General features: G+C 38.6%; 1 protein-coding gene across 4 annotated transcripts in view; it reads right to left on the minus strand.

Moving 5' to 3' along the window:
• Positions 1-24,946, minus strand: part of LOC131439395 (uncharacterized) — a 106,568-nt gene that overhangs the window by 41,681 nt on the left and 39,941 nt on the right. For all 4 annotated transcript variants that reach the window (XR_009231114.1, XM_058610341.1, XM_058610342.1 and 1 more), the window contains exon 3: positions 2,402-2,472. Coding sequence is in view for 3 of the 4 variants with exons in the window: in XM_058610341.1 (XP_058466324.1) it covers positions 2,402-2,472 (71 nt within the window). In the remaining variant the exon portion in view is untranslated. The remainder of the gene's footprint in view (positions 1-2,401; positions 2,473-24,946) is intronic.

A 24,946-nucleotide genomic window follows, 5' to 3' on the forward strand; every position in this document is an offset into this window, starting at 1 on the left:
TTGGTTAAATTTTCCATTTTGACAGATAATCACTGAAAATATTTAAACTTCTTTGTAGGCGACTGCAGATCACTCTTAGATTTCTACCTGTGACTAACAGACTTGTGTCGTCACAGAATAGCGATTTCTGACAACCAACGGGCAGATTTGGAAGATCAGAAGTGAAAATATTATACAAGATTGGAGCTACGCTCGAACGCTGCGAAACACCGGCTCGTACGGGTAGCAATTCAGATTTACAATTCTGATAGCTAGCCTGTCCATGTGTTAGTTAACCCCTGGCTGCGAGTGAGGATTCCTCGTAGGCCGATGAAGGTGTTTGAGTAGTGAGTGGATGAAGAAACTGAAAGTTACAACCATTCGCTTGCTGGATAATCGCTTTCGTATGTGTGCGGTGTGTTGAGTATAATATAGTTTTCGTGGTGCACATCACGGTCCTCTGTTAAACTGGCATCAATGATGTTGAACTGGCAGCGCTGATGAGTTCCCACCACCGCTTGTTTACAATGCACTTGTCAAAATCTTAAGTTGCTAGAACACTTCAAATTGTATTCCGATGTGGGAATAACAAATTTCCTTCGAGTGATTATATTGTAGAAGACCTTTCTGGGTGTCGAGAAGAAAGATGTTGCCTTCTTCCATTAACCAACAAACAGAATCAACGATGGAACTAATGGAAAGGAACTCCATCAATCATGCATTCGATGCATTTCTGGGTATGTGGTCTATTGTTGAGCATAAACTCGCAAACAAATCGTACAATCAGTCAGAAAATGCCGTCGCCGCTCGTGAACTGTTCCAAATAACCCCCACTTGTTTTTATAAGCTATTGGCTTTATCACATGCAGTCAACGTAAAATTGAAATCAAATTGTTTTATGTATATAATATGCTTCACTTGTGTATATTTTGAAAATTCTAAGTCAATCACCACAATCATCCACTATTGAAAAAGAACAAAAATTAAATAAAATGTCACTGCATACTAAGTTGTTTGTTGTTGTTGACACCAGGTTTCGTAACTCACGAGTAACTTCGTCACATTCAGGTCTTTATTTTTTGTCTTTGGTATAGTAATAGTACTTGAGTAAATTGAATACCAGTTAGCTGTTTATTTCGATTCTCCGGTAACTAGCAGGCCAATTTAGAATTATCGGCGATAGATTTTTCGGACCGGTACCTTGGAATTATTTCATTTTTAATGTAATCGTGCTCGGTCATGTCTTTTATACAACCCTTTATTTTTTTTGTTATAGTTAAAACGCCTAATTGCAAGCTTCCTGAGACTTGAAATCTATTTTGGGCTTATGCAAACGACGCGCTCGTTTTCGGCACAGATAACAGATATACAGGCTCGTACAAAATTTGTCAGAATCCTGTGTAAATTACTGATTTGCCATACGTTAAAAACATGCCACCTACTCGACTGTTCACCGCGAGCATTCAAAACGTTCCACTACGTTCCAGAACGAAATTCTCCTACCTGTTTTAGAAATATTCCAACTGCAACCATTTGAACACTTCTCACGCGATTTCTCTAAGAGTAAAAGATAACTTTATTTCAATGTCGTTTGAATAACACGTGAATAAATCGGAATAAAACAAAATAATCCAGACATTCTAACCAACAGCAAAACGAAAAGTTTGCGTGAAGTAAATGACTCATCCAATAAAATTTTGTCGTGATGTGAATAATGCACTAAAATTAGTGTCGATCGTGCTGACCTCTGCAAATATTCGCTGTATACCTGTATACCTGTTTTCTGTGTTTTCGGTAAGGTCTTGTTAGAGCAAATCGATTTTGTGTTCTAGTTTGTTTTCGTTGTTTGGTAAATCATCAAACAGAAAACATGTTTGGCTATCATCCCTAAAAAGTTCCACATCAGATTTCAGTGTGCTTTCACTGAGAGTAAAATTGTTCTCTATTTGATATCATTTGACATTTTTTAAACACCCAAACCAAAAGCAAATTGATTAATCGCAAAATACGAACATCAAATTGTGTTTTCTTTTTGTTCTCACACTCTACTCGGGCTGTTACGTCAAGTGTGTAAGAAAATTTCAATTTTCATCCAAGTTCACCGATGAGAAATAGCTCAGAGGTGTTTATCGTGGCATCACAAATGAACTCAAATGGTTCATCACTGATTGTTTAGAAGTACTGGTAACATAGAGGTTGACTGATAAAATTTTTATTAAAAAATATGTTTCGTAAACGTCACTCTAATATTACTTTTAATTTACAGTTCAATGGATCAAGTACCAGAATGGACCCGACAAAACTTTTCAATCAACCAAGTAAACAATCGCACAGTAAATGTTTTATGTAAGTTTCTGCACCTGCCAAACTCCCCCATTGCGATCGGATCGCACCGTCACAGACCGTCTGCCGCATGACTTACCCGGTGTGGATACGCGAGATGCCAAGACACGTTGAAAGTACTTCCGGCCAGGAATGATGTTTTCAATGAACCTGAAAATGAAAATGAAAACAAATGCCATAATTAATGGTTGCTGGCTGGGTAAATACACTACCGGAACAATTACGTTAGCGGCCGGTTGGAACGGCCGTCGGTGCTTTTGTGTTGAGATGATTCATATTTATAAACGATCGAGGTGAGGGTAGTGGCGCGTAGATGGACCGATCGAGAAAGAGTGGGTGGTCCCCGCTAACAACATCACCCCCAAACACTGACATGTGACGCCTATTTAGCATTAGGCGGTTTGTGTGTGTGTATTTTTAAAGTACTAGGCTCTAGGCCATGCATGCCAATCGAGGCGGAAGAACAGCTGCGGTTCAATTCAATGGAAGTGCATCATGGTGTCCCGCTGGTTGGCTAAGAAATTGTACCTCGTTACGTAATAGTTGAATATTTTAAGAATTAATTGCGCATTGTGTTGACTTCACGAGGGTTGCTGCGTCGGCGAACGAAAAACCAAACCCGTTTGGGTAGAGGAGAGCAGATTGAATTGGAACAAAGACAATTGCCTGTATTTCAGTTATTCATTATTGGATTCAAGATCTTTTTTTTTATACAAATGTAGCGTTTTCATCATACTTTCAAGAAAAAATACGGATAAAATTATTCGTCACGGTTTCGAAGGAATTCTCGAATTTTTCCTGTAACACGGCTCATTAGGCAGCGCACACCTTCTTCGTCCATTGTTTTGGCTATCTTATTCCACCAGGTCGTCATCTGATTAATGTCTTTGACAACCTCTCCCTTTGCCTTGAGTCTCCTCTTCATGATTGCCCAGTATTTCTCAATAGGGCGGAACTGGGGGCAGTTGGGTGGGTTAAGGTTTTTCGGAACAAACTGAAACCCTTTCTCTGCATACCATTCTTGAACGACTTTGCTGTAATGATAGCTTGCCAAATCTAGCCAAAACATTACGGGATGGTCGTGGGATCGAATGAACGGCAAAATTCGTTTTTGGAAACACTCTTTTTGGTATAGTTCCGATGTCATTGTCTTATTTGTAACGAAAACTTTCGTGTTTGTGCCACAGCTGCAAATGCCCTGCCAAATCATAAATTTTCTTGCAAATTTGTCGGCAAAAACAAATTTAAATTTCGCTGGAACATCCCCCCGAGCCGTTGCCAAGTAAAATTTTTGACCTGGGATTTGCCCGAAGTCAGCCTTGACATAGGTTTCATCGTCCATCAGAAGACTCCTGTCGAACTTGGTCAGCATCTGGTCATATAGTTTTCGAGCACGAAATTTGACCACACTATTCTGTTTTATGGACCGATTTGGCTTTTTGCTAGCTCGATACGACTTGATTCCTTCCCTGGAATCGAGTTCTCCTCACGGTACTATGGGCAGCACCGAATTTTCTGGCCAAATCACGGTCCGACAGATTAGAATTCCTCTTAATCGTCTTCAAAATCTTACCACGCAGTTTCCGGTCGACAGTTCCACTCCGACGATTGGCTTGAGGCTTCCGAATCGTCGTCAATGTTTCCTTATACCGTTTGATAACGCGCCATACGGTATTTCTGGGCAATTTCAGCTGTTTAACTAGCCTAGATGCAGACCACAATGGATATTCCAAATAACTGTGCACAATTTGTGCTTGACAAAGTACTCGATAGCTGTAGAATAACCTGCTCGACAATGAAATCGAAAAATTGCTCAAAAAGGGCTTGAAAAACTTATCAGCAAAGTGATCGAAAAACTTCTCGACAGGGTACTAGACAAGGTGCCTGAAAAATGTCTACTCTACAAGGTGCTCAACAATCTGCTCGACAAATTATTTGAGAAACTACTCGAATAACTGTTAAAATAAAGGATCGAAAACCTTGTTTACAATGTGCTTGACAAAATTGTCGAAAAACTGCTGCACAAAGTGTTCGGAAAACTGTTCGACAAAGTGCTAGACAAGGTGCTTGAGGAACTATCCTATAAATTTCCAACAAAAGTGCTCTAGAAACTACTCGATAAAGTTGCGCGACAAAGTGCTCGTTAGAGGTGTTCAACAAAGTATCAGAAAATTGCTCGAAAAGTTCTCAATAAAGTACTCGAAAAGTTTTCAATAAAGTGCTCGAAAACTGCTCACTAATGCGCTAGGCAAGGTACTTGAGAAACTGACCTACAAAATCTTTGAAAGACTGCTCGAAAAAATTTTCTACAAAGTATTAGACAAAATGCTTGCAAGAATGCTTGGAAAAATTTCTAACGAAGTGCTCGAAAAACTGCTCGACATTTCTTGAAGACTGTTCAACAACTTGTTCGACAATGTGATTGAAAAAGTGCTCGATGAAGTACTTGAAAAACTCGAAAAAGTTTTCGAAACACTGATTAACAAAGTTCTCGAAAAACTGATTAACAGAGTTCTTGAAAACTGCTAAACAAACTACTTCACAATGTGATTCGAAAAAGTACTCAATGAAGTGCTTCAAACACTGTTCGGCAAAGAAATTGCAGAACTGCTCGACAAAGCTTTCAAAAAACTGCTCGACACAGTTCTCGAAAAACTACTCAACAAAGTGCTCGAGAAACTTCTCGACAAAGCACTAGACAATGTACTTGCCTGACAAAATGCTCAACAGCGCTCGATAGACTGCTCGTCAAAATTCACCAAGACTGCTCAACAAAGTGGCCGAAAAGTGCAGAAGTGCTCGACAAAGTACTGGATGACAGCCGCGCGAAAAACGGTTCGACAAAGAAATTTCTAAACTGCTCAACAAAGTCCTCGACAAAGTGTTCGAAAAACTGCTTGAAAAAGCACTCGGAAAGCATATCAACAACCTGCTTGACAATGTGATAGAAAAAGTTTTCGATAAAATACTTGAAAAATTGCTCGATAAAATGCTTGGAAAAATGTGCTTCACACACTACTCGAAAGCTTCAGGACACCTTGCTCGACAAACTACTCGAAAAAGGACTTCAATAACTTCTTAACAAAGTGCTAGAAAAACTTCTCAGCAAAGTACTGTACGACAATGACAAAGACCAGATGCTTATGAATACTTAAAAGAGTGTTCGAAAAACTGCTATGCGAACAAAGTAACTGAAAACCTACTCGAAAATCTGTTCGAAAATGGGCTCGAAAAACTCCTTGACAATGTGCTTGACAAAGTGTTTGAAAAACTGTTCAATAATGTGCTCGGAAAACCGTTCGACAAAGCATTAGACAAGGTGCTTGTGAAAATTTTTGAAAACATGCACATCAAAGTGCTTTAAAATTGCTCGACATTTCTCGAAGGCTGTTTATAAACCTGCTCGATAATGTGGTTGAGAAACTGTCGACAAAGAAATTGCAGAACTGCACAGCAAAGTGTTTGAAACACTTCTCAACAAAGCATTTGATAAGATACTTGCGAAAATACCTGACAAAATGCTCAACAGTGCTCGAAAAACTGCTCAGCAAAATTCTCGAAGACTGAAAACCTGCTCGACAAAAGTCTCGAGCAGGTCGAAAAACTGCTCTACCAAGAGCTGGATGACGTGCTTGAAAAACTGTTCGACAAAGGAATTTCTAAACTGCTCGATAAAATACCCGACACAGGTCTCGGAAAAATGCTTAAAAAGGGCGGGGTAAGCTTATAAACAATCTGATCAATAATGTGATAGAAAACGTGCTCGACAAAGTACTTAAAAACTGCTTCACAAAGTGCTCGAAAAAAAGTTCGACGAAGTGTTCAAACAACATCTCCATAATGTGCTTGACGAAATACTAGAAAAGAGTGATCGAAAAACTTCTCGACAAAGTACCAGACAAGATTCTTGAGAAAATACCTGACAAAGTGTTCGAAAAACTGCTCAACAAATTTCTTAGAAAACTGTTCGACTAAGCGCTAGACAAGGTCCTGGAGAAACTACCCGACAAATCATCAACAGAAGTACTGCATAAAGTTGCGCGACAAAGTGCTTGTCGAAGGTGCTCAACAAAGTACTTGAAGAACGGCTCGTAAAACTTATAAATGAAGTGCTCGAAAGCTACTCGAAAGCTGCTCAATAAAGTGCTCGATGATGTGCTTGAAAAACTGTTTGAAAATGAAAATGGAAAACTGTTCGACAGAGTGGTCGAAAAACTACTCGACAGAGTGCTCGAAAAGTTGCACAACAACCTGTTTGACAATGTGATCGAAAAAGTGCTCGATGAAGTGCTTCAAAAACTGTTCGACAAAGAAATTGAAAAACTTCTCTACAAAGTGGTCGAAAAATTGCTCAACAATGTGCTTGACAAAGTGCTGAAAAAACTGCATGACAACCTGCTCGACAATGTGATCGAAAAAAGTGCTGCTTGAAAAAGTGTTCGAAAAATTACTCGACAAAGTGCTCTAAAAATAGCTCGAACAGTTTTTCAATCAACTTCTTGAAAAAACTTCTTGAAAAAACTGCCCGATCAAACTCTTCGTAAAACTGCTTGTGAAAACTTCTCGATAACTTCTCGGAAAAAATACATAAAAAAACTTAAAACTAAAAAATTTTAAGAGCACATTTAATGAAATTTATTGAAAAATTTTGGAAAAATATTTCGAAAAGTTTAATTTCTGACATTAAAAGATTCTGACGTAAGAATTCGAACGTAAATGTCAAAACGGCAGAACTATAACTTTATACCCAAAAAAATAATCAAATTCAAACGTTTATGTCAAAATTGAAAACGAAATTTATAAAGAGATATCACTATCAGATTTAGTAATTTTCCATCAAGACCATGCTTGGCCTCACGATGTCAGTATGATAAAAAACTATTTAAATAATAATGGATGCCTCGTGCTTTTTATAGTTCATTTGTTTCGATCCTGCACGTTCCTACCAGAGTACGTTCTTGGGTTCGCAACAACGATTCAACACTGAGTAAAAACGTTGGATCGTTCCTTCAGGATCAAACAAATTGACTTCCAGTTGATCTTCGCATGAGTAGGGTTGCAAAGAAGCATTAAAATTTACGTCCCAACGATTTGTCAAATGTTTTTATTAGGCAGTATTTTGTGTCAATAGACAAGAAAATAAAAAAAAAAATGAATTATTCAGATATTTGGCTCTGGAATTCCTGCGCTAGGAGATATGACAAAATCCACCAGAGAGATGAGAGACGAATGCCATACCGGACGAACTTTTGAAAGTCGGAAGTAACCGTCTGATCCGTGCAATCCACGACGTGATCGGAATGAAGAAATGCCTTCGTGTATCCACGAATCCACTCTTCCTACAAGATAAAATATTGGGTGTAACATTCCTCAAAACGACGAGATAAAAAAAAAGTGTTTAAAACCTTTCTGTTGGGAAGTCACAGACATTTTTTAGAGCATTGAAGACACAATCTTACAGAACAGTCAATTTGTTCTTCAATCAACTCAATGTTTAGATTGTAAATTTGAAACTTTATTGCAACACACCTATTAAAATATGTATCAAAATTCAAATATCGTATTGTTTTCAGAGTACGTGGAAACTCAACAAACTCAGATATTAATGAATGCACAACTGGCACGATTGAAGTTTGACTTGAGCCGTAGGTGATTGTTACCGTTTGAACTGTTTGTGATATGAAATGCGATGAAAGAACTCACCCGGAATGCTCAATCGGACTTCGCGTGCACTCGAATAATTGAATAACTGCCTCGAATTAAATTGCACACTTATTGACCGAAGGTTAGGCTAATAAAAGCAAAGCGAAACACCCACCGTACGCTGTGGAACCCGCCCCATCGCAAGGAGTAGACGCCATATCATTAGACACGAGCACATGTGCGCGAATTCGTATTCGAAAACACGGCTGACGCATTCCAGTCACGTTCCGACCGCGCTTGGTTCGATCAAAAAATTTACAAACGCCTTGCTCGATTGGAAACGATTTCAACAAATCAGCAAATCGAAATGCTTTGGAATTGCAGAAGGTGCATACCGAAAACGCCAGGTGGGTTGCAACAGGTATACTGACTTCTGTCGATCGGTTGATTAAACCCTTTCGGCAATCAGCAGCGCAACGGTTGGCGTTTAATGATTCGTTACTTCACGAACATGAAAATCAGAAGTTTGCCAATGTGGGCAAGTCAAGCCAAAACAAATATTACCTGAAGAGCCACAGAAAGAAGCCTCGACGGCAACATAAATAGCATAAATGACAGCTTTATAAAATTACCAATAATCATAGCAGGCTGGTCCATAGCAGAGTTACCATATTTACAGGTTTTCTCTGCATATTTTGTCGCACAGATTCTTTGTCACAGGACACAGATTTTATCAAAACTCACAGATTTAAGGAGTGTATCGATAAGTAGTTAGCAACATTCAAACAGTTATTACTCTGAAATGGCTTAATTTTTTGCAGCGTGTTTTGCGGTGACATGTTTGTTTACATGTCAATAACAGCTGCGCAATCGATTAGTTTCGGTACGATTTATCGTTTCAATGATGAGTCAAATTGATCCAGAAACGCGAAAGAAAATTCTGCACATTTGGTGCTCAGAAAGTGGTATCACGTACAACGGAATGCAAAACGGGTGAAAGTGCATCACACCAGGAAAGTACACCCAGTAGGAAAACGAGTCCCAGCCAGCCCGGCCGTGGTTGAGTACATCAGGAAAAACCCATCGGCGTCGACGCGGGATTTGGCCAAACAGTTCAACACCAGCATCGGAATGATTCAACGGATCAAAGTTCGGAACTCCCTGAAAACGTACAAGAAACAGAAGGTGTCGAAATAGTCCCTGGTACAGCAAGATCAGGCTAAAACAAGAGCGCGAAAACTGTATAACCGGATTCTACAGAATAAAGACGGATGCATGCACGCCAAGGAAGACTCTCGAGCGCTGCCCGGATCGCAATATTATACGAAATCGGTGTACCAGGACCTGGACGACGCGGACACCACGGTGGCGATGGAAAAGTTTGGGTAGGAAATGTTGGTCTGGCAAGCAATTTGTACCTGTGGTTTGCGGTCGTCGATTTTCTTCACGAAGGGCACAATCAACGCCAAGGTATACGAGGAAGAATGTTTGAAGAAGAGAATGCTGCCACTGTACAGAAAGCATAAGGCTCCAGATATTTTCGTAGAAAATCTGTATTGCTCTGTATAAAAAATCTGTATTTATCTGTATTCACTAATAAAGGGTGATTTTTTAAGAGCTTGAGAACTTTTTTAAACAATAAAACGCATAAAATTTGCAAAATCTCATCGGTTCTTTATTTTAAACGTTAGATTGGTACATGACATTTACTTTTTGAAGATAATTTCATTTAAATGTTGACCGCGGCTGCGTCTTAGGTGGTCCATTCGGAAAATCCGCTTTTTTATCGACAAATTTTGTTCAGCGATGAGGCTCATTTCTGGTTGAATGGCTACGTAAATAAGCAAAATTGCCGCATTTGGAGTGAAGAGCAACCAGAAGCCGTTCAAGAACTGCCCATGCATCCCGAAAAATGCACTGTTTGGTGTGGTTTGTACGCTGGTGGAATCATTGGACCGTATTTTTTCAAAGATGCTGTTGGACGCAACGTTACAGTGAATGGCGATCGCTATCGTTCGATGCTAACAAACTTTTTGTTGCCAAAAATGGAAGAACTGAACTTGGTTGACATGTGGTTTCAACAAGATGGCGCTACATGCCACACAGCTCGCGATTCTATGGCCATTTTGAGGGAAAACTTCGGAGAACAATTCATCTCAAGAAATGGACCGGTAAGTTGGCCACCAAGATCATGCGATTTGACGCCTTTAGACTATTTTTTGTGGGGCTACGTCAAGTCTAAAGTCTACAGAAATAAGCCAGTAACTATTCCAGCTTTGGAAGACAACATTTCCGAAGAAATTCGGGCTATTCCGGCCGAAATGCTCGAAAAAGTTGCCCAAAATTGGACTTTCCGAATGGACCACCTAAGACGCAGCCGCGGTCAACATTTAAATGAAATTATCTTCAAAAAGTAAATGTCATGTACCAATCTAACGTTTAAAATAAAGAACCGATGAGATTTTGCAAATTTTATGCGTTTTATTGTTTAAAAAAGTTCTCAAGCTCTTAAAAAATCACCCTTTACAATTAAATTTATACGATAAAATGATGTTATAAGATGTCATTCCAACAGATTATGGCTATAGAATGGTAAATTGTTTTTATAAACAATTTCATATTTTTTAGCAATTCCATATACTTACCTAGTTCGAAAATGTTGACTTCATAATTTGATATGAAATTCTAACACCTAATATGCAACCTCAAGTTAGGTTATATAATTCTCAGTCTGACGATAAAGTTTCATGATGCTATGACTTTTTCGGATGTCAGTTCAAATTATAATATGAATGTATTTCAGTGTTGATCAAATAATCAAAATGCACGAACGATTTCTATTTGAATTTGTGAATAATTGATTAATAAACTTTTTTTTCATCACTGCAATCAAATACTAATAGATAGCTCAGACGGAAAAGCTTATTATTTTCTTTCATACTTTTTGTGAAATCTGTGTAAATCTGTATTAAAACTAGAAAATCTGTATGAAATCTGTATTCTGTATGCGTATGTAAAAATCTGTATAATACAGATAAATTTGTATAAATGGCATCTCTGCTTCAAACAAACGATGTGAGAGATGTTAAGGTCTGAGGACAGAGGGTCGCGTGTTGAGTTTTAAATCGACCACGTGGCTCGCTCAATTCCCTTTGCGCATCGTATTTCTCTTGTACACTCTCGTATATGAGCAAACTGTACCGGATTGCCAGCAAACATTTTATTATTTTCATGAGAAGTTTTATCACATAAATCTATCGTATGGGTTTGACATTACATGGATTCCAATGAACAATGGAAAAATATTCAAATTTCACAAAAATTGAATGCGCCTATCAAATGAGCTCCAGGTGGGTATTCAGTTGGTTCTAGATAATAAATGAACGGTAAACACGATCAATCACAAAATGTACTTATATTTATTGTTTTCTCTTCCAATATTGATTTCTAATACTTTGTAATACATCTCAAAGCATACCAAAAATTCGAAAATTATTTATTAACACTCGGTGGTAATAACTGTGAACTCAAATGGAAACCGTCACCTTTTCTTTATTGTACCGGTCGGAATAATTTTCTGTCATCGAACTGATGTTGATGCATATTCATTCGCGCCAGGGATGCCAGGTTCACAGATTAATCTGTGTTTCACAGATTTTCAATTTTCTGCACAGATTTTCACAGATTTCTGAAAATGGTCACAGATTTACACAGATTCTGGAATAAATCACAGATTTTTGAAATATAAATATCGAGCACAGTTTAGCAACCAAAAAGTACAGAACGGTTGAGGAAAAAGGTACAGAGCGTGTTGGTCGTGAGACCTTTTTTTTTTGCTCACCAAATTCATTTTGATCTGCTATGCTATTATGGTACGGAAAACGGTTTTTGGCTTGATCACAGATTTTTGAAAAAATGACCTGACATCCCTGATTCGAACTGAGATAGAGGAACAGGTGGGTTCATCCGCACTTGAAACAGAGCAAGCGAAACTACAAATGACTAGCTATGGTTAGTTAATTGACGATGAATTGAGTGGATCTCATTTGATTATGACCACAAAAGTCAATTGAATGATTTGGAACACACTGACACTGAAAGGCCAGAAATGTCATTTTCATCCAAAGAATTTCATTCGAAAAAGAAATTTCACCGCACTGGCAGAGATACCATTTGTACAAATCTTTCTGTATTATATAGTTTTTTTTGATTTCACAAAAAGTAATAAAAATTTATTCTAACTTCAGATCTTCACTAAAAATTCTTTGTAATTCCTTTTTATACTTTCAGCCAAAGAAAATATTTCAATAAAAAGTTTCAATATATTGGTAAACGGAGTAAGTTCATCTCGAAGTTCTTCTGCATTAAAGCTTGCTTCAGATAGAATTGGAACAAAGACAATTGCCTGTATTTCAGTTATTTATTATTGAATTTAAGTTTTTTTATACAAATGTAGCGTTTTCTTCATACTTTTAAGAAAAAGTACGGATAAAATTATTCGTCACGGTTTCGAAGGAGTTCTCGAATTTTTCCTGTAACACGGCTCATTAGGCGGCGCACACCTTCTTCGTCTATTATTTTAGCTATCTTATTCCACCAGGTAGTCATCTGATTGATGTCTTTGACTTCCTTTCCCTTTGCCTTGAGTGTCCTCTTTATGATTGCCCAGTATTTCTCAATAGGGCGGAACTGGGGGCAGTTGGGTGCGTTAAGGTTTTTCGGAACAAACTGGACCCTTTTCTCTGCATACCATTCTAGAACGACTTTGCTGTAATGACAGCTTGTCAAATCTAACCAAAACATTACGGGATGGTCGTGGGATCGAATTAATGGCAAAATTCGTTTTTGGAGACACTCTTTTTGGTATAGTTCCGATGTCATTGTCTTATTTGTAACAAAAACTTTTATTTTTTTTTGCCACAGCTGCAAATGCCCTGCCAAATCATAAATTTTCTAGCAAATTTGTCGGCAAAAACAAATTTAAATTTGGCTGTAACATCCCCCCAATCCGTTGCCAAGTAAAATTTTTGACCTGGGATTTGCCCGAAGTCAGCCTTGACATAGGTTTCATCGTCCATCAGAAGACACCCGTCGAACTTGGTCAGCACCTGTTCATATAGTTTCCGAGCACGAATTTTGACCACACTATTTTGTTTTATGGTCCGATTTGGCTGTTTGCTAGCTCGATACGACTTGATTCCTTCCCGGAGTCCAGTTCTCCTCACGGTACTATGGGCAGCACCGAAATTTCTGGCCAAAGCACGGTCCGACAGATTAGGATTCCTATTAATCGTCTTCAAAATCTAACCACGCAGTTTCCGGTCGACAGTTCCACTCCGACGATTGGCTTGAGGCTTCCGAATCTTCGTCAATGTTTCCTTATACCGTTTGATAACGCGCCTTACGGTATTTCTGGGCAATTTCAGTTGTTTAGCTAGCCTAGATGCAGACCACAATAGATTTTCCAAATAACTGTGCACATTTTTTCCCTTCTTTCGGCTTCTATGTTGATTGTTTACAAAGTACAGTCGATTTGCGGAGTGTCAAAAATCGTACGGGATGTTAACCAGGAGCGCCACAATATGAACAAAAATTTGTTCCAATTCTAAATGAAGCAAGCTTTACAATTTGTTTTCATTGCAAAATAAATTTCCATCCGCAGAAGTTTGAAATGGGTCGCAGTTTTTTAGATAAATTTAACGACACGATAAAAAAATAACTGCTCGACCTGTCAAATTTTAACTAAAAGTTAAAATAATTCGCAACATGTTTCACGGCCTCAGAAATCTTTACATTTCCGGACAATTGAGGCAATATTAGGTGTTCATATATTTAAAAGTTTTTGAACAAAATATTGGCTCGAATTGTCGTGGAGCAGATTAAAACAGTTTTTTAATAACTTATTTTAAAGTTTAAACATGAACCTAACGTTAATAAAATGGAGAAGTTGGAATAATTTGTCAACGTTTTGCGAGAAAAAAAATCAAAGTTTTGACAGCTCACCATTACCAACGAAATAGAAGAGGAACGCAACCCTGTTAAAAAAAAGTGTTGGCTTGAGAAACTAACCCGGCTTCGAGAGAGAGAGTTTTCAAGCGAAAACGACATTAGAAAAAAGTTTATTTCACAGCAAATCCATTGTGCAAGAATGAATATTAAGTTTCACCACTAGGATAGAGCTAAATTTTTTCAACAAATTGAAGCTAAACAGAAGCCGATGCATCGCAGTTTGTAATATTTTCAAACCTCATGGAAATCGTTTATTTTGCGCCTTTTTATCTCATCATTTCCAAATTAACTCAGTTCATTACAGCACTCAACTATTTGAAATATTCAAAGTGATTTGTTAAACAATCACATAGCAGCGCAGGCAGTGTCCACCGTGCAATCGCGTGCCTCAACCCGTCGGAGATTGCTTCATGCAATTTTTTTTGCTGTTGTCATGCATCAAAAACATCAACGCGATCAGTAGCAGCAGCAGCCTTGTCGTGGCATGTGCAGTGCAGTGAGCTTGCATTCTCCGCAATAATCATAGCAACCACTGTAGCAGCAAACGACAAGGCTTTCACGGACCGAACCGAACCGAAGCATCAGTCTGATCCGAAAAAAAAACATTCACAAACAAATCCCATGCAGATCCGCTCGATGTATTTTCCCCGTTTTTCTAAACGATTTTGTGGTTGTTGCTTGCCACCGGAGGGAAACCAAGGAAACAAAAATCGTAACCAAAACTGCCACCGAGAAGACTGTCAGTGTCAGAGTAGGTAGGTAGGTAGGATGCCATGACTGGGACGGAGTGGAGTCGCTATGGAACCCGCGAACCAATGTTGTAAAACCGCATTCCATAGGTGCGCTACACCTACTTAGCTCACCTGAAGAAACACCGCCAGAATCGAGTTGCGCGCCGACTTCGCGGAGTTCGGTCTGCCAACCGCGCGGCTCGCACTCATACCACCAAATACCACGTGATACGATCGATGCCGCGGCGCTCGGAACAAAACCGAATGACTGCTGAGGAACTGCGTGGTGTGTGATCTGATTTTAATCTCTGTTTGTTCAGGAAGAAAATCAAGTTGCACTGTCGAGTGGAAAAAGTATTTTGTGGCTTTGCCTTCAAAGAATATTAAGATATGGAATTTTTCCTTACTACAGCTTGGAACCAATCAAAAACAACTTCCGTGTCACAGTTTTACTATCGATCATTCCACTCACAAAACTAGCAATCTAATATTCTTGCGACCTATGAGCGCATCATTCGAGGTACCTTAATCCACGCTGCCTGCAGATGTCGCTTCAGGAATTCTTCACTTTTGTAGAGCAAAATTCAGCCTGAAGCATATTCCAGATAGCGAAGTCCTGCTAACTCGTCGGCCACTTCGAGCTCGAAACAAACTCAGAAAAACTTGGCGAACAACCGAAAAGGTTAAAGCCGGGTATAAATAAGCTACATTAATAATAATCAGAGTCGAGTGCCCACGGGTTGACTACGTTCTGTTGAACTATATCCCGAAATGTATTTTGTGTGTAGGTCCGGCAGATAATGTTGATATGGCGGGTAGTTGTACCCACTCGGAAATTTGAGGTTCTCCACCGAATTCATAGCTCTACGTTCAGGATTTGTGTTGAGAAGCTTCTTTGGTACTTATAGTCTCTAGGTAGTGATGCTCCTTTTCCCTGACGTCATATCAGTAGATTTGGCTTCATGTCTACTTATACTCGTATATGCTCCAATGAGACGAACTTTCCGTACGGAACTCTTTCGACTGACAACTCATCGTTCTCAATAACTTACTAAATGTGTCTAAAATATTCAGATTGATGAATAATTAATAGCAAATTCAAAAAATGAGTAATCGGCGAAGATGGATGTTTGATAATTAGACATGCATAGAAATTTTTTTAACAACGACGTGACAATTTCAATTATTTTCCGTAGATATTCAAAGAAGTAATAAAACATCTGAAGTTTTTAAACTAATTATGCCAAATCCGTAGATTTTAAATGGTCCATTCGTAGATCCGTAGAAAAGATAGAAATCCGTAACGTTGGCATCGCTGTCTCCATGTATCATTTGATAGTACAGTGTACAAAAAATTTGCACACACGTGGATGGCACTCGAAAGACACACACTGAAAATCATTTTTACCTATTTTTTGAGGAGAAATCACTCATTGTGGAGCTATTCTATAAGCTACCCAAAAGGTCGTTATCTACTCAAACTTTGACATGATCGTAAAAAAGTCGTGTAAGAAAAAAGCCGTGTAAGAAATAAGGAGAAACATTTTTTTTGCCAAAAATCCATCTTATTCATCAATAATTTTTTTCGATACAATCACAATCATTCCGACGCTTTTCAAACTTTTCGATGACGGAAGCTTGTAGAAGGATTTGTTTTTTGCTTCAAAATAGGCTTCATATTCAACAAATGCTTCTTTATTCAGTAATTCCTTCATTCGAAGGTTAATTCATTCTATTGAACCATCGTAGACGTCGACTTGTGAACCGATGCATTATCTTGGTGAAACAGTGGATTTTTCTTCGACATATGGGATCTTTGCATTCAAATGATCTCACAACGCTATGCCGTATTCGCTATTGGTTGTTTTCCCCTTCACCAGATGGTCGATGAAGATTATACCATGAGCATCTCAAAATTCTGAAACCATAACCTTACCAGCTGACAGTTGTACCTTTGGACGCTGCGGACGTGGTTCACCAGCTGCAGTTCACTCGTATGACAATCGTTTTGATTCCAGAGTGAAAACAGGGATGAATCCATGTTTCATCCATTGTCATTGTCCATCAACGCAAAACAAGGGATTTATTACTTGTAAACATGGCCAAACACTGCACTAAATTATCAACACGTTGTTGTTTTTGATCGACTGTGGGTAAGCGCGTCACGCACTTTGAAATGAGCTATCTCATGGTTAAGTGTTCATGCACAAACGCAATTTCAATATACGACTAGATATAACCAATTTTTTCGACTAGATATAACTCAATTAGACGAACAGAACGTTCTCCATCATTGGTGTCTGTACGACAACGTTTAAATTCAGCAAACCAATAACATGGTGATTTTGAAGTGATTGCTGAGATTTTACAGTATTGTTTTTCGTCAAGAAGCAGTGATAATACACACGACTCATCAAAATGTTTTGAATCCATTGTTTGGAAAATGAGAAAAGTAGCTTCAAGTAGATGACTGACTAATAAAGGTGGCCACTTAATTGATATTATTGTTATCAAAAACTAGTCCTAAAAATTTAAAGGAACCAAACTGAATAAAATCACTTATAGAAATCGGTTGTTTTTTCTCAAAGTTATTCGATGTTTACATACCGACATAAAATATGGAGCACCCTGTACTCTTTTACAAAACCGAAATGAGTAAATAATAAATAATAACAGTGAACTGTTTAAAACTTTAATTTAGCTGTATTTTATCCTTATACCAAAGATAAATCCAGGATTACAACAAAGATAAACTCAAGATTACGAAGTACTATACAAATTAATAAAAAAAATCTTGTTCAGTAATCGTGAACCGTAGAACTCTGTAATCGCATACTTTTATTAGCCCCTTGTTATGAAGCGTCGATAAACCGCAATATCGAAAGAAAACATATTTGCAAGTTTTGCGCAAATGAATTTTAAATCCGATAACTTCTAATGTGAATTGAAATGTCTCAAACTGATTGAATATTAGGTTAGTTGAATAATAAAAAATTATTTATTCAAAGTTAAATTTAAAGAGCTGCGGAGAGTGATGCAAAAGTGTTTGATATCATGCATATTTGAACTCGATTTGTTTTTAATATGAAAACAATCATCGTCATAGTTACGGTGCATATAGCGACCAGACGTTTACTGCTAATCGTTAACCGTTCATCGAGGGGTTCTATTTGAATGGTCCATGAAGAATTATAGACGATCCATTTAAAAATGTTTATATTTGGCCTAAGTTCGACTGCTCTGGTAGAAGGTAAAAGTTTAGCTGCGTGAAGACTTCTGCTTACTTGAAATGACCCTTGTAACGTCTCACTTTTCCGCACTTTATCCTCACATCATTACTTATTCTTGAGTACTATGGTTCTATAATTTTCATATTCTTTCTCCTCTTACAATCTCTAGTTCAATTGATATCGTTAAAACCCCGAAAAATAGATAAAAATACATAACAACATTTTTTCAAGGTTTTGAAGGAAAAATCGAATTTTTGTCTTGTTTTGGGTCTATATAAATCCTCATACAAAAAACGTGCTTAATCCACCTAGCAGTAAGATGATACCTTTTTTTATCATCCGCATGTTTTTTTGCATGAATATTCTTCGGTGTTTTAGTTCGCATGACATTATTTTAATGATATTCAAGCGGCAATTTAAAGTTCTATTCACTCATTACCCTGTAATATCGAAACTGTAAATCGGATCGAATTTTAATCTAAACGTGTAATAATCGATTGAACTTTCCATGAGATGTCGAAATAAATTCCATTTTAGAGCTTACGGTTATTCACGGTACTACCAGAACCAGTATTCAAGAACCAGCATAACCGAAAACGATTCGTATGGCCATAAATTAATATGACATATAAATTGCAATAGTTTTGAGTCCAACTTTGAAGCTTTTTTGGAGTGTCGTCTTCTATATCGGTATGAATTTAAAAAATTTATCACCCTGTAATTCAGGAATCGGATAAAATTCATTAATTTTGTATGGGATCATAAATCCTTTAATTGGAATTTTAGTAGTTGAAATTTGGTTTGGACTTTTTTGAGAAACGATTGAGCTTTGAGGAACGATTCGATACTGGAACCAAAATTCTAAAATCGGTGCAGCTGAAGTCAGTTAAATCCACCTCAAGAGCTGTACAGTTTACATTTGATTCAAACTGTTTGAAAATCAGTGTAGACATCTTTTAAAAATCGTAGTGCGAATTAAATTATTAAGTACCTTCCGAATCGAAAAAACTGAGATATGTTTATTTGGTTATCGACTATCCAAATCTACAAACCCGATAAACCTTATAAATAGTTCCTAAACCAGAAGTCGGATCTAAACGTAATTCAGGAACCTTGTGTAGGAGCATACGACTATTCATATGAATCTGAGTTTGTAGAAAACGGTTGAGTCATTTCCGAGAAAATTGATTGAAATTATTTGTCACACACGCATTTGCTGATCTCGACGAACTGATTCGAATGGTATATGGGTGTTATGTTCTTCCAGAATTTATTGCTGTAAGTAGTTTAAATAAATATAATTATGGAATTGCTTTCAACTCGAAAATGCTGCCATCATCTGGTTTACATATGTCATATTCGAACAATTATGTTGCCAAAAACGAACCATGCTGAACTCGGTCCGAGGCCAAATGTCATGAAAAAGGATACTGTACACAGTCTTTTTGGTACTTAGAAGTAATTGTATGTAACAGTATTAAAAAATCGTGTTTTACGTTGCTCTCAAGCATTGCTTTGTCATACAGCGCTCAAAACTCCTACTGCTGGAGTAGGGAAAAAAGTCGCTTACACAAAAATATCGATATCTCCGTTAAAAATGGACGGATTTTAACAGTCTATGGCTTGTTGGATAGCTATTACCGTGCGGAATCCAAGTCTGGAAACATATTCTGTTTTCAAGGTCAAATGTGACGGATACAAAAATTTTGACATAAAATTAGTATAACTCAAAAAGTAAACATCCGATCTCAAAACCATTCAATAGCGTTCTGGGTGACGGGGAGACCTTTCATATGCGACTAGTTGATCAAAATCGGTCCAGCCATCTCTGAGATCTCGACCTCTTAGTTGACAACACACATACAGACACACACACACTTGCTCAGTTCGTCGAGCTGAATCGATTGGTGTATGACACTCGGCCCTCCGGGACTCGGAAAATTTTTTTAAAGTTTGAGCGAATTCTATACCTATTTTTATATTTATAAAAAAAAGGTAAAAAGCGAAACAATCGGAATTCTCTTGGTTCAATTTAAAGTTTCACGTAGGCCGAAGAAGCTGTAGAAATTTGTACAGAAACCATCAAACAGTTTGCAAGATATCAATAGCAGCAGTTTTAAAAAATGTTTTGAGAACAACGCGTTCGAAAGTTGAGCGGGCTGAGCACGCTCCGTTTACCGTCACGTAGTCTAGTGTGTGTAACTTTTCAACCACTTCAACTCTCGAAAAATCAGTTCATTCACACCTTGTATACAAATTTCAGACGTGATTTAAGAAATAAATAAAACAAAAATTTTTTTATCTGACACACCACCTGTCCCTCTTGAGTAACGGTACACATTTTTCAACACTCTTCACCCTGTAATTCCGAAACCGGTAGTCAGAAGTCCATATAATGAAACCAAGGAATTCCGTTCCTTTTTATTCGATCCTAAGATTGTGAAAATCGGACAAGCCATTACCGAGAAAACCTGCTGAGGTTATTTGACACACACCGACTTTGCTCAACTCGACAAACTGAGTCGAATGGTATATGACACTCGGCCTTCCAGGCTTCAGTTCAAAAGTCAATTTTCGCAATGATTGCATAATCTTTCTACGTGAGAAAAGCAAAACTGTGCTATATTGTTCTATAATAGGAATAGGAGAATTCTGTTATTATTGAGTTTAACACAAGGTATAATTAACTAGCCGGTTACTAATTAGTAAAGGTAAAGCGTGGCAATGCTCACCACTAATCATGTCAGTCAGTAAACGCATTGATGGAGAGTCTAGCCTTTATCTCTCCGGCAGAAGTTCCATTAATGAGTGGATTTGTTCATGACCTTTGTAATTTCTAACGAGTATCAATTCACTATAAATGAAACTCAACTTTCACAAAACCTGTCACATTGTTGGTAAACAGATGTCACGAACACGGTGCATCAACTGAATGAATATTTCTCTAAACAGCACACAAATAAATAACTGAAAGCCCCTTTCGATCGAGTAGGCTTAGAAACCAACCTTCATCGGTTGCCATGAAGTCATCATCGCTGGCATGAAGTCCCAGCCGAACAATTAAATAATGCATAACCATCAGTTCCCACTTTTGATTCCATTGCTGCTAATAAAGAGCTTGAGCCGCGCTTCAGTCGAGTACTTGTATAGCAGCACAATACAATTGCTTGTACATAGCTCATCGCGACACGACCTTTAAATCGCTACAACCACGGCAGTGTAGGCAGATACTATACAAGCAGCAAAGGCCAAAGTCCCGAAGCATAAATAATAATCAAATGGAGAGAATCCGATAGGCGAACACATGCCTCAGCAAAACGAAACTCCGAGGTACTCAATGAAACTTTAAAAAAAATACAGTTCAATGTTACCGGCAAGTGGGTTCGCTACAGTTTCATACAGTCTGATGACCGACCGACACCAGCGACACGAAACCGGCTAACGTGACAACCCTCAATTAGATTCGCAATCAACGGTGTAAGTTTGCAAGCTCCGTGAGTGCACTGACGCGTGTCGAACGAACGAATTCTCGTTTGTCGATCGAATGACCCTTTCCCAATCGGCATTAATTCAGCATTAACTCGTTGATAATCGTTCTGATTCGCAAATTCGTCCGGTAAAATGGTGGGAGAGGGGAAGAGAGAGAACACATGACTGACCCGCGGAATGGCATTCGAAAGGGTCATGAATATTGATTGATCTTCTCGCGAGAACTGACCGTTCGAGTGGGGACATGCTGTAGTGCGTGCGGATTGGAGGCTTATGCGGCACGGGTAGGCACTCGAACGAAACCCCGTGTGGGGCTACGAATCAGACTAATTGCTTGGCTGACCTTGGTTGGAATAGATCTACTTAAGTGGTTCCGGATTCACACCACCAAAGTGGTCTGCGTCCGACTGTGAACACTTGACGTACGATTATTGTGTGATTTATTACCGGTAGTGATTGAGCCTTTGTGAACCGCGGGTTACGTATTCCAGGAACGAAATGTTTGCAATAATAGAGCAAACTTGATTCACCGAATCAACCTTGTTAGGGAAACATGTTTTTGTTTTCGAAACCAAGCCTAAAAAGGAATAACATTGTGGTTATATCATGAAGCATATCCGGATAATAGATATTTCCTCATTACTTTCACAATTTCATGGACATTCAATTACTATGGATGAAATTTGCGCCAACTCTAACAAAACATTGTCACAAAAAGCCACTTCGCATACTTTGTTCTTTTTTTTCAAAATTTATCTAGACTGTCTTTTGAAAAGGTTTAAACCTTTTTTATAATTTTTTTTAAATAGTTATAGTCGAAAAATGATAAATCCTATAAATCAGCAGGAACGTACCCAGACCTTGGCCCCTTACGAAACCGGAAACTTTCATCGGTTGGTCTGATAGATACTATTTACATGTTCATTTTTTATGCATATCATAAAACTTCAGGAAATTTTTTTCATTCTTTAAAAAACATTTTCGGGAGGCAAAAGTCGGGCAAGCATTATGGCTCGTTCAGAGTACTCCGTGGAATAGTGATCAGTATCTAACGTGGAAAACATTGGTGGTGGCCAAGTAAAGCGAAGCATGCTTGGTTCTCCTAGTCAATTAGGCTTTCTCTGCATGTGTTTTCATATGGAGGGTAGTTTTCCAACGGGTTTGAGTCGCGTCTCTGCGGTAACATTTCCGCGGTCTTCATTACATAGTTGCATTCACATGTCATTTTTCCAATTTGTTTTCCCCGTTAGAGTTTTGTGGTGATTGAAACTCCACAAAACTATCAATGAAGGCCGTAGTGGCAAGCCTTCCGATGCGGTTACAAAGGACAACGTCAAAACTAAATGAAAAGGTGCTGAATGATCGGAAAGTTAAGGTGTACGAGCTAACAGATGCCACAAGGATTAGCATTAGGCGCACAAACCATAGTTTAAGGAGTGTATCGAAAATAAGCTATCCACATACATTTGTGTTGTACGCATGTATTTGTGATGGTTTTTTATGCTCAGATCGCAGCATGCTGTGCGTTTGGCTGTCAGCTTTCGATTCTTTACTTGTTTGTGCGGTTGAAATTCTGCGTTTTCAAAATGTCGCGTATTGAAAAGGAAGTGGAAATTAAAGTTCTGGACACATGGCTAAGTGAGAAGAGTATTACTATGCGAAAATTGGCGAAGCGGTTTGGAATTCATCATGCCAGTGTTAAAAACATAATTTATAAGTTTGGGGAACATTATTCTTAGGATGAGCTACCAGAAAGAGGCAGAAAACCCGGTTCTTCCAACCCGAAACTGGACCAGAAAGTTGTATCTCTAATCAAAAAGAACAAACGAACGTGATTTTGCCAAAACAGCAGGAACGAGTGTCGGAATGGTCCAGCGTATCAAGAGGCGAAATCACCTAAAGACCTACAAGAAGCAGAAAATCTCGGAACAAAGTGTAAAACAGAAGAAGCAAGCAGCAACAAGGGCCCGGAAATTGTATTCGCGTCTTTTGCAGGGTACGGATGCATGCGTTTTGATGGACGATGAGACATGTAAAAGAGGATTCAAAAACCCTTTTAGGTCCACAATACTTTACTGTCGTCGTTGCGGAGGATGTGAGCGATGCGGACAGGTCGATTCAAGTGAAGAAATTCGGTCGAAAGGTACTGGTATGGCAAGCAATATGTTCCTGTGGTTTGAAGTCAACCATTTTTTACATTATCGGAACTATAAATGCAGAAATCTATCGATCTGAGTGTTTCCAGAAGAGATTGCTGCCTTTATATAAGAAGCATAGTACACCTCCCTGTTTTGGCTGGATTTGGCGTCGGCTCACTATGCCAAAACCACTCTCAATCGCCCTCAGCTTCGACCCATCGAACGTTACTGGGCAAACGTGAAGAGGGTCTTCAAGAAGACTGGTTAGGCAGCTGGGAACATGCAGGAGTTCAAAAAAATTTGGACTCAAGCGTCCAAAAAATGCGATGCAACACTTTTCCGGAACTTGTTGAAGAGCGTTCGATCAAAAGTTCGAAAACTCGTGAAGAATTAACCTAAATTTCATTCGGTTTTCGTTATGCTCAAGTTTAACCTCGTACAATAAAGGATCAATTTTTAGTTTGAATAAAATATCGTTTTTATCATAATTTGAAAGAAAAATTTGTGGATAGCTTATTTTCGATACACTCCTTGAACAAGATTCTACAAATGAAAAAGATATCCTGCTGCTGGGTGTCGCGCATGCTTATTGAGGACTAAAAAGACTAACGCGAGCACACTTCGGAAGCATGTTTGGCTATGTCGGTGGAGATTCGGATGGTCTTTTGGTGTCGGTTGGTAACTATTGATGAAGCCTGGATCCACTACAGGGTCCGCCATCTAACTTTTTTTTTGAACTTGCGGTTATTTCGACATTGGTAACCTTAATGTCACTTCTGATTTGACAGAAACTTAGTTTTATCCTTCCGCTGAACGAAAAAGGTTGTGTATACGCTTGAGAAACGCGTGAAAATAGTGCAGTTTTATTCTGAAACTGGCCTTGCGATCAGCTTGAAGAAGACGCCGATTTTTGCCAAAAAATCATCTTCTCGGATGAGGCACATTTTCATCTCGGCGGGCATGTTAAACAGAAAAATTGTCGCATCTGGGGGACGGGAAACCCGCACGTTATCATCGAGAAGCAGATGCATCCTCAGAGAGTGACGGTTTGATGCGGATTTTGGTCTGGCGGCATTGTTGGGCCATTTTTCTTCGAAAATGAGGCAGGAGCCGCCGCCACGGTCAATGGCGAGCGCTGCCGCGCCATGATTAGCGATTGGTTCTTCCCGTTACTTGGAGAGGAAGACTTGGCCACCATTTGGTTCCAACAAAACGGCGCTTCGTGCCACACAGCCAACGCTACGATCGATCTTCTGCGCACAGTCTTCGAAAATCGAATTAAATAAAATAAAATTTGAAATCGGATGAACCGTTTGTGTTTTATTGCATGTTTTGAAAAAAAGTTACATTGCGGACCCTGTATTAACAGATCGGCTGAAAAGTT

Source organism: Malaya genurostris, chromosome 3, assembly GCF_030247185.1.
Source record: "Malaya genurostris strain Urasoe2022 chromosome 3, Malgen_1.1, whole genome shotgun sequence".
Lineage (NCBI taxonomy): Eukaryota > Metazoa > Arthropoda > Insecta > Diptera > Culicidae > Malaya > Malaya genurostris.